The 16,568-nt window shown below is 37.9% G+C and overlaps 1 protein-coding gene across 2 annotated transcripts in view; it reads right to left on the bottom strand.

Moving 5' to 3' along the window:
- Positions 1-16,568, bottom strand: part of HERC3 (HECT and RLD domain containing E3 ubiquitin protein ligase 3) — a 110,436-nt gene that overhangs the window by 51,487 nt on the left and 42,381 nt on the right. For both annotated transcript variants that reach the window (XM_049630871.1, XM_049630870.1), the window contains 5 exons: positions 7,167-7,326; positions 3,304-3,380; positions 2,251-2,472; positions 930-1,021; positions 52-182 (listed from right to left, as the gene is read on the bottom strand). In XM_049630871.1, the coding sequence (XP_049486828.1) occupies positions 52-182; positions 930-1,021; positions 2,251-2,472; positions 3,304-3,380; positions 7,167-7,326 (682 nt within the window). The remainder of the gene's footprint in view (positions 1-51; positions 183-929; positions 1,022-2,250; positions 2,473-3,303; positions 3,381-7,166; positions 7,327-16,568) is intronic.

The raw sequence follows: 16,568 nt of genomic DNA, 5'->3' as shown, positions 1-16,568 counted from the left end.
AATTCATTTCTTGGTCTTAATAGACACTAGGAAGCTCTGAGGAGCACTCACCGGCCACAAGCAATCTGCGTTACTTCACTGCCCATCAGCTCCAGAACCCTTCTTGGATTAACCTCATCGTTCATGGAATCATGTCCAAGTTGCCCACAGGAACCAGCACCAAAGGTAAACACACCTCCACTCTAACAAGGGACAAATACCACATGACTGCACTGTATCTCTGAGTTTGAGTACACTCCTCTAAAAATCTCTGTATGCAAAATTCTTATCACAGCAGTCTGTACAAGAACACTACACTCACATGATCCTTCACCCAAATCACATCTTTAATATGTTCATTAAATAAAAAATAATAATAAAGGAAATTAAAACTATATCTTTATGGAACAAAGACAGCACTGCTCAAGGGAATAGGCGCCATCTTTAAATTTCAAAAGTTGTTTAAAAGTACAATGATGTGTTCGGAAGCAAACAAAATAAGGAGAAACAGAGGTAGGTGACATGGCATGATTTTGCACAATCATTCGTATATAATAAATTAAATGCTCCACAAACTCCTTGGTGAGTGAGCTACTTTATTCCCTGCTGTACTTGAATAAATGCTAAGACATTTTACTAAAGTGAATCTATAACAGTATTTGTTCAATGTAAAAATACATTTTCATTCTCTCTAGATATAACTTTTAGAAGAAATAAGTTGATAATTTTAAAACATTAAGTACATTGCTCTTTATTTTTCACATATTTAATTGTTTTACAGGAACAAAAAATGTTGCTATATATTTTAAGATTATATTGAACTATTTTTAAACACCATAACTATGCTAAAAAATGCTATCAAAAATAATCAAGTAATAATAATCATCTGTGTCATATCTAGCACCAAAGAAAGCATCACAGAACAAACCAGAACGCTCTGAGTCCCTTACTTTTGTGAGGACTGCTGTGTGTTCTTCTCCACAACTAATATAGACGACTTTTTGGGTTCGTAAGAGTTTCACGTGGCAAGGAGACTCTCGATCTAAAATAAGAGAAAAATGAGAATGTCACTACCATTTTGTCTTTGAGATGAAATATCAAACACAGCTATCTTGACATGAATTTTGGGTCCCCCTGGATTCCTGACTCACATATTCTCCTTTCTGCCTACACGTCCACTGGAATGTCTAGCAGATACCATGTTTTTTTAGGGTTATTTATTTATTTTTGAGGGGATAAGGGGCAGAGAGAAAGAGGGAGAGAGAGAGAATCTCAAGCAGGCTCTGCACTACCAGCATGAAGCCCTATGTGAGGCTTGATCTCAAGAACCATGAGATCATGACCTGAGCCGAAATCAAGAGTCTAACACTTGACTGAGCCACCCAGGCATCCCAGACATCTCGTTTCTAATACATCTAAAACCTAACTCATGGTTTCCCCACACTTTCCAACTCTGCCCACTCTCACCGCATGCACCACACACACACACACACACACACACACACACACACACACGCACACACGCGCACGCACACACAGTTTTCCTCATTCCATAAATGGTACCTTTATCTTTCTAGTTCTCTTTTTATTTCAAACCACACACCCAACAATGTGAAAAACTAACTGGCTCCGCCTTCAAAGTATATTAAAATCCAACTTTATTCCCGCTGTCTCCAAACTGGTCTTCTAGCCTCCCCTGGACCCGTGATAGCCAAAGTGAAATTAGATCACTCTTCTCCTCAAAACCTCCAGTGCCTTCCCCTTTCACTGAGGGAAGCCAAAATCTTTCCTTTGCCTTATAGGGCCCTGCGTCACTGGGCCTATACTGCGTCTCTGATCTCCAGTTCTGCTACTCTTCTCCCCTCTCATTTCACTCGAGCACACCATCTATCTTCCCACATCACAGCCTCTATACACCCTGTTCCCTTTGACTGCAGGGCTCTGTCTGCTCAAATATCTTATCAAGCAAACCCTCCCAGGAAGCCTTATGTAAAACAGGTTAACTCTTCTCTCAAACCCTCTGACATAGTATATATTTACTGGTCTGTTGTTTACTTCTGCCCACTAGCATGCAATCTCCACTAAGCCAAGGGTATTATCTTTCTTGTTCACTGTTGCACCCTTAGTACCTAACATGGGTCCAGCACATAGCAGACTCTCAAGAAGCATGTGTTAAACAAATAAGCTGGGCTTTTGAAAAAAAAAAAAAAAAAAAGAGAGAGAGAGAGAGAGAGAGAGAGAGAGAGAGATACATATAAAGAGTTTGCTTACCTTCCTCATCACTGAGCCCTAGCTGCCCTGCATTATTCATCCCCCAGCCAAAAACTGCTCCTGAGAGAGACAGGGCAAAGCTATGAGCTCCTCCTGCAGCCACCTGAGCCAGGGGGATGCCCTCCAGGGACCTCACCCTCTGTGGGCTAGCCTGGGAGGGGAACTCCTTCCCCAGGCCCAGCTGCCCATGGCTATTCTTTCCCCAGGTGAAGAACTGACCATCTGAAATAAAAACAGGATAACTAGTATTATGAGAAATGATACAAGTTCCATTCACAAAAATAACCTCATTAGAACAACATAGTTACCCAGCAGAGTCATTTGTTAGTTGCTCCCCTTCAACGCACCAAACTCTCCTGAGAGCGAGGGGACAGACACTTCATACTATTAAGACTGCCAAAACCAAAATTCCCACTTGTCATGACAACAGAGAGATAAACTGAGTCTTACTGCCCTTTGAAGGCTATGAACATTTACGCAAAGAAAAAATTAAATGTTTACATCAATTCAGTTTTGAATAGGCCAGTTACTAGGCTTAGATCCACTCAACAAGCTGAACTAGTTCTAACCACACCAAGATCATGAAACCCAGGGCTCATAAGGTCCAGCTTCTACCTGGACTATCTCACAGAGGATCAAGCACATGTTGGTACCAACTTCCCCTCAAATTTATTCTAACATGGAATGCATTATTATTTGCTGGCTTAGGTTTCTCTAACACCTTCTTTTTCACTTATTTAGAAGCTTGATAGTAGAATGTAGCTTGACTGTAGCTACAAAAAAAACAATCTTCTGTATGTTCAAGAGCACTGAGGTTGGGTCCTTCCTCCCACTCATCCTCCCCTGAGAGCACTGATGACCACCTTCTTCATTGTCCACACTCTGAGAAAAGCTGCACAAAGGCTGTCTGAGAAATGCCACTGTCCAACAGCACTGCACAGACCCTAACCAGTTAGTTAAAGGTGTCCGGTAAGATAACATCACCTACAAATGCAAAGAGAAATGTTTCCCAAATTAACATAATGTTAGCATAATATTTCAATGTTACATTACCAGCTGCAAGAGCCAAGCAATGCCAGTTGCCACAGGAAACTTGTAATATCGTCTGCTGGTTCAGTTTTTGTATTAACCTGAAACAGAAAAGGTTTTCCTCTTAAGAGGCATGCACAATGATCAGGAATATTCCCAACGGTTGTAATCAATAACATCTTTCCTAGAAGACTTTTAAAAATCAAATACATGATCTTACATGATATAATTCTACTAGTTCTTTCACCAACCTCCTAGGTTAGGAGTTACTGTTAGGCAGCTACTGTTAAAAAACAAAACGAAACAAAATAAAAAACATGTCTGCACTTAAACCGACCACCATAACTCTGTTAATTCCCACCTTCTCATCTCCAATTGAGGGGCAAATGGAGTAAGTTATGGAACAGAGATGCCCAGGAATATGGCTGGTGTCTAAATGGTTTTCAAAATGAGGGCAATGCCATGATCCAGCAATCCCACTTCTGGGTACATATCTAGAAGAATTGAAAGCAGGGTCCCAAACAGATCTTGTAGACCCATGTTCAGAACAGCATTATTCACAATGGCCAAAAGGTAGAAGCAACTCAAGTGTCTATCAATAGATGAGTGGAAAAACAAAATGTCATATATTCATACAATGGGATATTAATCAGCCTTCGAAAAAATGGAAACTCTGACATATGCTGCAGTATGGGTGAAACTAGAAGACATTATGCTAAGTGAAATTATCCAGTAACAAAAGGCAAATATCTTATGAATACACTTATGAGAGATATCAAGAGTACTCAAATTCATACAAATCAAGTCTGATGATGAGAAACAGGGAGTTGTTGTTTAATGGGTAGACTTCAATTTTTGCAAGATAGGTTTTTACAATTTATGGAGACTGTTCATATAACTATGTAAGTATACTTAACATTACACACTTAAAAATGGTTAAGATGGAAAATTTTATGTTTGGTGTATTTTACAATTTTTGTTTACCACAATTTTTAAAAAATAAGGGCAAAACCCAAATTCCCTAGGATGATAAAGAGGAAAATCATATGAATACATTTCAAATCCTGCTCCTCTGCTTGCTCATGTGAAAGACAGGGACAAGAACAGTACTTATTTTACAGGTTGTGGTAAAAAAATAAATGAAAAAACTCCATGCAAAGTGCCTGGTGCTGCCCCACAGAATTGGGCACCTGGGAATATCTCCTGTTCCCTATTGTAACAGCTTGCAAGTTGCCATGTTCCTCTGCATTAAGTCTATGCCAACGGAACAAAGGAGTCAGATGGACATGCCCTCGGGAGAGGGGTGTCTTAGAATATAGATGCCCAGTGGGGAGGAAATTATTTAGAGTGGCAAGGACATATTGCTTTTGTTAATGTTTTATTTTCTCACATACGAAAAGTTTATATAACAGAGTTCACATATGCATTTAGCACCAAATAGAACCCAACTATTTTTTATTGAGATAATTGTAGATTCACATACAGTTATAGGAAATAATATAGAAATATTACACTACATGTTAACTAACTAGAATTTAAATAAAAAGTTGACAAATAAAAATAATAAGTAAATTAAAAAAAAATAGTACAGAGAGATCACATGTATACTCTGTCCAGTTTCCACTAGTGGTGACATTTTGTGAATCCACAGTGTAAAAATCATAACCAGGATACTAATATTAATAAAATCTATAAATCTTACTATTTCCCTAGCTTTATTTGTACTCAATTCTGTGTATTAATTTTATTACCTGTATAGGTTCATGTATCCACCACCACAATCAAGATACTGAATGGTTCAAACATCATGAGGATTCTTCATGTTATACTTTTATAACCACTGTTCCCCTCCCCTATCCTAGCCCTTGACAACCACTAATCTATCTTCCATTTCCAAAATTCTTTCATTTCAAGAATGTTATACAAATGAAAGCATTCAGTAGGTAAACTTTTGGGATTGGCTCTTTTTCCCTCTCAGAATAATTCCCTGGACATTCATCCAAGTTGTTTTGTGTATCAATAGCATGTAGAACCCCACTACTTTTTAAAATTGGAAAATGTATTACTATCTAAGGGACAAATGTTTCAGAAATTTTATGCAGTAAGAGTCCTTTTTTCCTTGGCCAGTTTCCACTCAAATTCCCTATGATTCTCCCTTCATGGGTCAACCATTATTCTTGTCACAACCTTCATAATCACATAGAAAGGAAGCAGATCAAAAGGACAAAGATAAACAACAGAGAAATTATAGCCTTGAGTTGGAGAGGAGGGATATATAAAGAATGCAAGCATATAGTATGTTTTACCTACGCATCTCATTCTATCCTCCCAGTAACTTCTTAAAGGCACACAATACATAATACCACTTTTAAGTTAAGAAATCGAGGTTTAGATAAGTTAAACAGTTTGTTCAAGGTCACCCACCTAATAAATAATAAAACCTGTATTAGAATAGAATCTGAAGCTGTTTGACTTCAAAGCTATGTTACTTTCCACAATGCTAGGATATGAAATAACAAATTTATTTCAACTAAGTTAAAATATAAAATTATATACAAACCAAGGCCTCAGAAGTCATCCATAATTTAGATATGACTAACAAAAATTAAATCATTCCTATAACACAAGTTACTTCACTTTTAGAAATGAAATGCCACTAAAAACCTTTGAGTCTTTGGTAATCAACAGGTGAAATATTTTTGTCATTTATGTTATAAATCTTTTCCCTAATTATCACACAGTCTCATTAAAATATATATAGCACCCTTTTTTTTATTGCCACTCTCTCCCCCCCAAATTAAACTAATTTTTGGAAAAAATAAATCCAAGATATTAGCTGTTCTAAATCAGGAAGTGAATCAAATCACTCTTCATGTTCCTCTTTTCCTTAAAACAGCTTTTGATTAAAGAGATATAAATCGAAGAAGGGCAAAAAGGAAGAGGAAGAAGAGTATTTGGTTCTCTAAGGGGACAATAACTGGGCAGGGAAGGAGAGGTTGTTTATTAAACAGATTTTCAATAAGCAGCACATGTGCTGGGCACCCTTAACAACAGTGATACTAAAATGAATAATCTAGGTCTCATGCCATCAAGAGCTCCCAGCTTTGTACAACAGATAGTCATTAAAAAAAACAGTTACAGAGAATATGACAAGTACTCTTGTAGGGGGAAGCTATATATATTTGTAATATAAAAAAAAAAAACACAGGAATTAAATGAAGGAAATAAACTGGTGGCCTCTTTAATCATCAAGAACTCTTGAAAAACTGAGACTCCACCCCTAAGAAGTTCACCTGGAAGTAATTTCATTATTTTGAATATTTACTTAGTGGTGAAGCATCTGATGGATACTTAATTAAACCATCTAAGATTCAGAATTTAAGTAAATATTTGAGACTCAAAATGAATGATATTTTTGTGTTAAAAAAAAACTTCTGTATGCTATTTTAGCTGCTCATAATGCTCATAATGGCTTATTTTTAAAGTAGTGGGTCAACCTTTTGATTGTAGTTTAAAGTCCTTAACTGAGTAATTGATTTAGGCTTACAATTTTAAATTAAAGGTTACTAAGTCCAGCAAGTAAAAAGATGATTTATTCAAACATTTATTGAGTTTCAAATACTATGCTAGCAACTAGGTTACTAGAATAAATAAAGTACAATTCTTGAACAACTCACATTTTTTTAACTGGAGATAGACATTTCTATAAATAATTACAATTTTTGTTATACATGCTATAAAGTATAAGGCACAGCAGTGGCACCAAAAAAGAATAGCAATTAAATGAAGTAGAACCAAAAACAAAGAGTCTAACAAAGCAACAGCAAGAAACAGAATTTATAAAACTGATATCTGAAAAGTCAGATTCCTGTCCATGACATTCTTACCTGGGCACTGCCACCGAATCCTCAGTAGTCATGAGTCCCAGTTGACCATCACTCCCTGCACCCCACGAAAACAGCTGGCCCCGGTCACTGAGGGCCAGACTGTGGGACTCACCACATGCCACATGGACAATGTGCTGATCTGCCAAAGCTCCAATTTGCTCTGAAAGAGACCAAACCAAGGAGGAAAAGGTATAGCCTAGAAATCACACAGAATTTTCTTCAGAATTTCTTCAGAATGATCCTCCTAGGCAGTTTTGTTTTTCAGAAAGAACTACTAAATTGGTATATTTATCGAGATTATAAATTTTATATGTTTCTAAAGAAATCAATTCAGATCCCAGCTACACTGGTACCACGTATGCATGCATCAGCAACACATATCCCAGATGTCTTCTCTTGTGCCTGGTACTTCTCTCCAGCGAGAAGTCCGAAGGTTTACTATTTGCAGAGAGTGAACCAGAGAGGCCCAAATGTGAGTGGGAATGAGACAGATGACTAAAAGCAGTGGCAATGAGTGAAATTCTGCCTGGGAACAATAAGACCCTCCCTCCTAGAGCCCTCCCTCCCTAACGGAGGAAGCACCTTTCTCCCCACAGTTCGGGGACAGTCTCAACATACGTAGGTAATAAAAAAGAGGATTTCCCTGAGAAAACAGGCCCAAAAGAGAAGATCCACAGACACTGACATCTGTGGGTCCCCAGTGAAATATCCAGCTTCCTGCTAGTTAACAAGCCTTGCCCACAGCTCCACTCACGTTTTAGTACCTTACTTTTAAATATAAAAGGCTGGCCCAGGATTATCACATGTAAGGAAAATGCTAACATGAAAGAAAAGAGCAAAACAAACAGAAGAAAATGAACTGTGAAAATAAAGATCAATCTTGGAGCAGAAAAAAATTTATGTTGTCAGAGAAATAAAAGAAGATAAGGACCATTGAAACATCTGAGAAACAAAATCATCTTAGAAAATGAAAATACAGCAGCAAAAATTTAAAGAAAAAAGCCGTTGGGGTACCTGGCTGGCTCATTTGGGGTTGTGGGCTCAAGCCTCACATTGAGTGTAGAGATTACTTAAAAATAAAATCTTTTTTTTTAATATGAAATTTACTGTCAAACTGGTTTCCATATAACACCCAGTGCTCATCCCAACAGGTGCCCTCCTCAATGCCCATCACCCACCCTCCCCTCCCCCCAAACTCCATCAAACCTCAGTTTATTCTCAGTTTTTAAGAGTCTCTTGTGGTTTGGCTCTCTCCCTAACTTTTTTTTTCTTCCCCCTCCCCCATGGTCTTCTGTTAAGTTTCTCAGGATCCACATAAGAGTGGAAACATATGGTATCTGTCTTTCTCTCTATGACTTATTTCACTTAGCATAACACTCTCCCGTTCGATCCATGTTGCTACCGATGGCCAGATTTCATTCTTTCTCATTGCCAAGTAGTATTCCATTGTGTATATAAACCACAATTTCTTTATCCATTCATCAGTTGATGGACATTTAGGCTCTTTCCATAATTTGGCTATTGTTGAGAGTGCTGCTATAAATATTGGGGTACAAGTGCCCCTATGCATCAGCACTCCTGTATCCCTTGAGTAAATTCCTGGCAGTGCTATTGCTGGATCATAGGATAGGTCTATTTTTAATTTTTTGAGGAACCTCCAAACTGTTTTCCAGAGTGGCTGCACCAGTTTGCATTCCCACCAACAGTGCAAGAGGGTTCCCGTTTCTCCACATCCCCTCCAGCATCTATAGTCTCCTGATTTGTTCATTTTGGCCACTCTGGCGTGAGGTGATATCTGAGTGTGGTTTTGATTTGTATTTCCCTGATGAGGAGCGACATTGAGCATCTTTTCATGTGCCTGTTGGCCATCCGGATGTCTTCTTTAGAGAAGTGTCTATTCATGTTTTCTGCCCATTTCTTCACTGGATTATTTGTTTTTTGGGTGTGGAGTTTGGTGAGCTCTTTATAGATTTTGGATACTAGCCCTTTGTCTGATATGTCATTTGCAAATATCTTTTCCCATTCTGTCGGTTGCCTTTTAGTTTTGTTGATGGTTTCCTTTGCTGTGCAGAAGCTTTTTATCTTCAGGAGGTCCCAGTAGTTCATTTTTGCTTTTAATTCCCTTGCCTTTGGAGATATGTCAAGTAAGAAATTGGTGTGGCTGAGGTCAGAGAGGTTTTTTCCTGCTTTCTCCTCTAGGGTTTTGATAGTTTCCTGTCTCACATTCAGGTCCTTCATCCATTTTGAGTTTATTTTTGTGAATGGTGTAAGAAAGTGGTCTAGTTTCATTCTTCTGCATGCTGCCGTCCAGTTCTCCCAGCACCCTTTGTTAAAGAGACTGTCTTTTTTCCATTGGATATTCTTTCCTGCTTTGTCAAAGATTAGTTGGCCATACTTTTGTGGGTCCAATTCTGGAGCCTCTACTCTATTCCAATGGTCTATGTGTCTGTTTTTGTGCCAATACCATGCTGTCTTGATGATTACAGCTTTGAAACCTACAGACATCACAATGACTCTAAACCCATATCTTTCAATAATAACACTGAATGTAAATGGACTAAACACTCCAACCAAAAGACACAGGGTATCAGAATGGATAAAAAAACAAGACCCATCTATTTGCTGTCTACAAGAGACTCACTTCAGACCTGAGGACACCTTCAGATTGAAAGTGAGGGGATGGAGAACTATCTATCATGCTACTGGAAGTCAAAAGAAAGCTGGAGTAGCCATACTTAGACAAACTAGACTTTAAAGGCTGTAACAAGAGATAAAGAAGGGCATTATATAATAATTGCAGGGTCTATCCATCAGGAAATGTCTATGCGCCGAATATGGGAGCCCCCAAATATACAAAACAATTACTCACAAACATAAGCAACCTTATTGATAAGAATGTGGTAATTGCAGGGGACTTTAACACCCCACTTACAGAAATGGATAGATCATCTAGTCACACGGTCAATAAAGAAACAAGGGCCCTGAATGATACATGGATCAGATGGACTTGACAGATATAGTTAGAACTCTGCATCCCAAAGCAATGGAGTATACTTTCTTCTCGAGTGCACGTGCAATGTTCTCCAACATAGATCACATGCTGGGTCACAAAACAGCCCTTCATAAGTATACAAAAATTGAGATCATACCATGCACACTTACAGACACTCAATGCTATGAAACTTGAAATCAACCACAGGAAAAAGTCTGGAAAACCTCCAAAAGCATGGAGGTTAAAGAACACCCTACTAAAGAATGAATGGGTCAACCAGGCAATTAGAGAAGAAATTAAAAAATATATGGAAACAAACGAAAATGAAAATACAACAATCCAAACGCTTTGGGATGCAGCGAAGGCAGTCCTGAGAGGAAAATATATTGCAATCCAGGCCTATCTCCAGAAACAAGAAAAATCCCAAATACAAAATCTAACAGCACACCTAAAGGAAATAGAAGCAGAACAGCAAAGACACCCCAAACCCAGCAGAAGAAGAGAAATAATAAAGATCAGAGCAGAAATAAACAATACAGAATCTAAAAAAACAGTAGAGCAGATCAATGAAACCAAGAGTTGGTTTTTTGAAAAAATAAACAACATCGATAAACCTCTAGCCATGCTTCTCAAAAAGAAAAGGGAGATGACCCAAATAGATAAAATCATGAATGAAAATGGAATTATCACCACCAATCCCTGAGAAATACAAGCAATTATCAGGGAATACTATGAAAAATTATATGCCAACAAACTGGACAACCTGGAAGAAATGGACAAATTCCTAAACACCCACACACTTCTAAAACTTAAATGGGAAGAAATAGAAAACTTGAACAGATCCATAACCAGCGAAGAAATTGAATCCGTTATCAAAAATCTCCCAACAAATAAGAGTCCAGGACCAGATGGCTTCCCAGGGGAATTCTACCAGACATTTAAAGCAGAGATAATACCTATCCTTCTCAAGCTGTTCCAAAAAATAGAAAAGGGAAGGAAAACTTCCAGACTCATTCTATGAAGCCAGCATTACTTTGATTTCTAAACCAGACAGAGACCCAGCAAAAAAAGAGAACTACAGGTCAATATCCCTGATGAATATGGATGCAAAAATTCTCAACAAGAGACTAGCAAATCGAATTCAACAGCATATAAAAAGAATTATTCACCACGAACAAGTGGGATTCATTCCTGGGCTGCAGGGCGGGTTCAACATTCACAAATCAATGTGATACATCACATCAATAAAAGAAAAGAACCATATGATCCTGTCAGTCGATGCAGAAAACATTTGACAAAATTCAGCATTTTTTCTTAAAAATAAAATCTTAAGAGGGGCGCCTGGGTGACTCAGTTGGTTGAGTGTCTCTGACTCTTGATTTTGGTTCAGGTTATGATCCCAGGGTCATGGGACCGAGCCCTACCATCAGTGTGGAGCCTGCCTGAGATTCTCTTTCTCTCTCTGCCCCTCTCCCCAACTTGTGTTCTGTCTCTCTCTAAAAAAATAAACAAAAATTAAAATAAAGTAAAATCTTAAGGAAAAAGCCTTCAAAAGCAGGATGGCAAACTGGAATTGAAGAAATTTTCTAAAAAACAGAACAAAAAGGCAAAGAGCAAAACAGAGGGAGGAAAAAAGAAAGAAATGAGGGGATTATTCCAAGAGGTCCAATAACAGAAAAATAAGAACTCCAAAAAGAGTATGAGAAAAACACAAGGTAAATATTTCAAAGAAGAAACACAAGAAAAGTTCTCATAACTGAAGGACTTAAGTTTCACATTGAAAGGACCTATGAAGGACTCAGAATAATGACTGATGATAGACCTACTTCAGAGCATTTCATCTTGAAATTTTAGAACACCAAAACAGACTCTAAAGTTTCTATAGAAGAAAACAGTTTAAATACAATAGAACAAGGATCAGAACAGCATCAGACTTCTCAGAAGCAATACTGAAAACTAGAAGACAATGGAGCAATGCCTTCACAATTCTCAAGGAAAATGACTTCCAACTGAGAATTCTGTATCTAACCAACCATGAATCAAATGTGTGTGTGTGGGGGGGGAGAATAATTTTCAGGCATGTAAGGCTCTCAAAATATTTTATGTCAGATGCTGCCTTTCTCAGAAAGTTACCATAAGATCATGCCTCCAAAACAAAGGAAAATACAGGACCCAGGAAACAAAAATCTTACACAAGAAGAGGTGAAAAACATTTCCAAAACACTCTGTAGCAGGCCTATGAAGCAAAGTTGAAGGAATGCCTCTAAGGTGAAAAATGAAATACAATCTGATGAATTTTATATTGTTATGGTTTTACAGTTATTTCAGAAAATAAAGAGGTTACTATGCAAAAGAAAAAAAAATAAAAAGAAATCATTAACTTCATGAAACACATAAAATGTTTTATAGGAAATAAAAGTAATCATGTTATACACAACCACAATAACCAAATACATGTAATTTACATAATTAAAAATCTCGTGTCAATTGATTTAAAAACTCAACTATTTGGGAAAGGGTAAGTGTCTAGGGGTGAGGAAGAGAAGAGGGTGGGTGGAGAATATAAAAGAATGCTAATCTTCCCCAGTGTCTCTACAGTATATGTAGAGAAAAAATAGCATTATAAGCATGTTATTTAGAAATATAAAGGTAAATATTAAAAGAAAGAGCTAAATAAAAGAGTTGACAGGAATGGTCTCTGCTAGTGAAGACAGGGGAGGCAGGGAGCTGCTATTTGAGCTAAACATAGTTAGTGTAAATATTTTACTTGAAAACAAAAGCTTTTTAAAAAAAATAAGCAACTAAAAATATGCTCACGTCAAGGAAATCTCCTGAAAGATACTTTAACTCCTGTAGTTCCCATTGCCCAACTTCTTTAACTTCGACTCACCATTAGAACCTATGTTCCAACTCAGCCTTGCCTCACACACTAGGAACAGTCCTGTCTTTATTTCGGAATAAGGTAAGAAACTCCTAATCAAAGTACCTCAGGTGGTTCAGACTCTACTCGTCTGACCAAATATCCACCTTGCACCACAGTTCCAGGAGTTGGGCAGTTTTTATGTTCTCCTGGGCCTGGGTGCCTGGCCTGACACATCAGCCATGACTGAGGCCTGGCCCCTAATACCTGACTTCCTATGCCAACCATTAGCTTTTCTTGTCTGGATATTAGCATTAGCCTAATATTAACAGTAATAAGTTTCTCCACTGTCTGACAGGATACTCTCTACCTGATCTGCCACCTATTTTCTTGCCTCAAAATCTGTCAATAACATCCCTCTTGATCTTATTTACCACAGCTGAACAGCCTCGAAAGGGCATGTCTAGATTCCAAGTACCATTTACTCCCAATCTGGTCAAGTCCAAGACAAACCAATTCCTGTACCATCACATATTAGCCATCAAAACAGACATCAAACCACCATTGCCACAACAATAAAACCTGCAGCCCCAAAGGCAATGTCTGGTAATGCAAAAATCTATGAAGAATCAAACCACCGACTGTACCACATCCAACTTATTTTATTTCTTCTGACCAGAAAACCCAGCTCATCTGATTCAGACTGGAGATCTGTTAGAGTGAAATTATAATCCCTCTTCTAGAATACACTCCTTAGGTCGGGCCAATGTGGGAATGAATGCTTCATTCACACCTCTCCCTGAACACTCCCTTGCCCCAGTTGGGAACAGTCAGGCTGCAGTGCACATTTTCACATGCAATCTCTCTGGTTCATTCTGTCAGGACTATATGCTATATTTTGCAGATCATGACAGAACCTCAACCCACGCATTAAAATAATTAAACATACTGAGAAATATTTGGCATTTTTTGATGATAAAAGTATATTTTCTCTCTGATCCTCTCATAGCAACCCTTTAAAGTCTTTAACAGTCTTTAGCAATGCTCTCAACACTGAATGAGCCAAAGGAATAGGGCAGAACAGTGACAAATGTGGAATACGCTTAGAGCAAGTCAGCAGTTCAACTGGACTTATAACATCAGGATTATTTCTACCTGGTTTTTGAGCCTACCACAATTTTTAATGTATTCTCAAGCTAATAGTGAATTGGGCATTAAACCATCAAAGGGTGGTAATAGAGAAGGATGGTATGAACCTAGAGGGTACATGGATGATGTCAATACTTACTTAATCCTGCAGCAACCCTGTGAAGCAGGGTTATAATAAGCCTCAGCTCAGAAAACATGTAACGTGGCCAAGAGTCACAATTAATGAATGGAGGAGCTAGAACTGGATCCCATGTCCTTCTAACTTCAGAGCGATTATACCCACTAGGCTGTGTTATATTCTTTCATGGAAAAGGACTAGAAAGATTTTAAGTCGGTAAAAGTAACAATAAAGTGATTAATCTAGGTATGGATAACAAAAAAAATGACTCTTTTTCTTCATTGTCTGTTCAGATGAGAAATACATTTAATAGTCTGCAGTTGGATGGAAAGTATACAGAATATACAAAATTAGTAATCAACATTTGGTACTAAATTTTTAACTAATAAAACTATAATAAATTAAATGTCAGCAGTTGGTATGATAAAAAGGATTAAACTCTCATTACTTAAATGTATCCTTTCTGAATTTCTCCCAATCACCTATTCGAAGATTGTACTTTTCTTTAATAGTAGAAAAGACAAGGCCATGCTGTGAGAAATCCTATGCTCTGCACTGCCATCCTATGGATTCTAAATCCTTACATTCACGCAACCCTGATTCCTGCTTCCCACTGAACACACCCTAGTGCACGCCCCATCTCCTGCTGCTACACTCTTGCTCTCCCCTGGCAGTGTTCCCTCAGTACTCTCACCCAGTCTGAGGGGTGCAGCTGACTTGAACTAAAGATCTGGGATGATGGAAATAAGATTATCTCAACAAACCACTCAAAACAGAAAATAGTCCAAATTCTCCTGCAGATCCCAAAAAGAGAATTTCCTAGTGCCTGATTCTCCTCCGGGGGTCCCCTGTCTTCCCACAACACAACTAGGCGCTCTCGCTCTCTCTCTCTCTCGCTCTCTCTCTCTCTCTCTCTCCAGTATTTCCTTCTGTATCTGTCTTGTCCTAAGCCTTTTCCAACTACTTTCTTGATTATTCATCTAAACATTTGGCGGGAGGTGGTCTGGGCTATGCTTAGACTCAACTCTATAACACAACAATAACAGGAAAGAGTTATTTCCACAAGAGAAATTCTATCTTGTTCCTGAGCCAAGGCATTCAAACCAGCTTCAGCTTTCCAAAAACAAATTTTTTATTTACTGTACAGTAAGACTGGCCTTTTATTATGTACAAGTCTATGAATTTAAGCACATGTCACAATCAAGATATGGAACATCACTCCAAAAAAGTCCTTTGTGCTGTCTCTTAGTCACACACTCTCCTCATCCCTAACTCCGGACAACCACTGACCCCTTTTCTAGCATTATAGTTTTAGATTTTTCTATAGCATCACATAAATGGAATTCTATAGTATCTAACCTTTCAAGTCTGGATTCTCTCACTCTATACAATGACTGGGAGACTGATCCAGGTTGTTGCATGTATCCCACAGTGACCAGTACTCCACTGATTATGGATGTACCACAAACCACTGTTCCTAGTTTGCAGCAATTATAGAGTTGCAATAAGCATTTGTGTACAGGTAACTATGTAAGAATAAATTTTCATTTTCTGAAGTAAATGCCAGAAGTAAATACTTAAACTTCCTAGATTATTATTTTTGAAGTCAATTCCTTTTTCTTTTGTTTTGTTTTTTGTTGTTTTTGGGTTGTTTTTTTTTTGATAGAGAGAAAGAGTGCACCCAAGTGAGCAACGGGCAGAGAAAGAGAAGTAGGGCTCACTCGAAGCAAGTCACAAGATCACCCAATGTGGGACTCAAACTCATGAACTGTTAGATCATGACCTGAGCCTAAATCAGATGCTTAACTGACCGAGTCACCCAGGTGTCCCTGAAGTCAATTTCTTATACACAGCATGTGGTAGGGTTATTTTTAAAAATCTAATATAAGATCTGTATTTTGATTGTTTTTAGACTATTTATATTTAATAAAATTAGTGATATGTTTGGATTTTTGACCTACCTTTCTGTTATTTGTTTTCAGTGTGTTCCCTCTGTTTTTCATGGCTGTTTTTCCTCATTCCTACCTTCTTCTGCATTATTTACGTATTTGCTAACATTCCATCTTAATTCATTGTGCTTTTTACTATATCTCTTTGTATAGTTACCTAAGTGATTGCTCTAGGGATTACAATATAAATAATTATTTTTTTCAGTGTCTACTTAGAATCAATACCATTTCAAGTAGAATGCAGAAAATTTATCATTATATGGGTCCCTTTATCCTCCTCCCCCTGTGTCTTAAATATTACATCTGTACACTTTGAAAACTCTACCACAATGTT

The sequence above is a fragment of the Panthera uncia genome, chromosome B1 (assembly GCF_023721935.1).
Source record: "Panthera uncia isolate 11264 chromosome B1, Puncia_PCG_1.0, whole genome shotgun sequence".
NCBI lineage: Eukaryota > Metazoa > Chordata > Mammalia > Carnivora > Felidae > Panthera > Panthera uncia.
The sequence above is the reverse complement of the archived record's forward strand: the minus strand, read 5'-3'. Positions and strand labels throughout refer to the sequence as shown.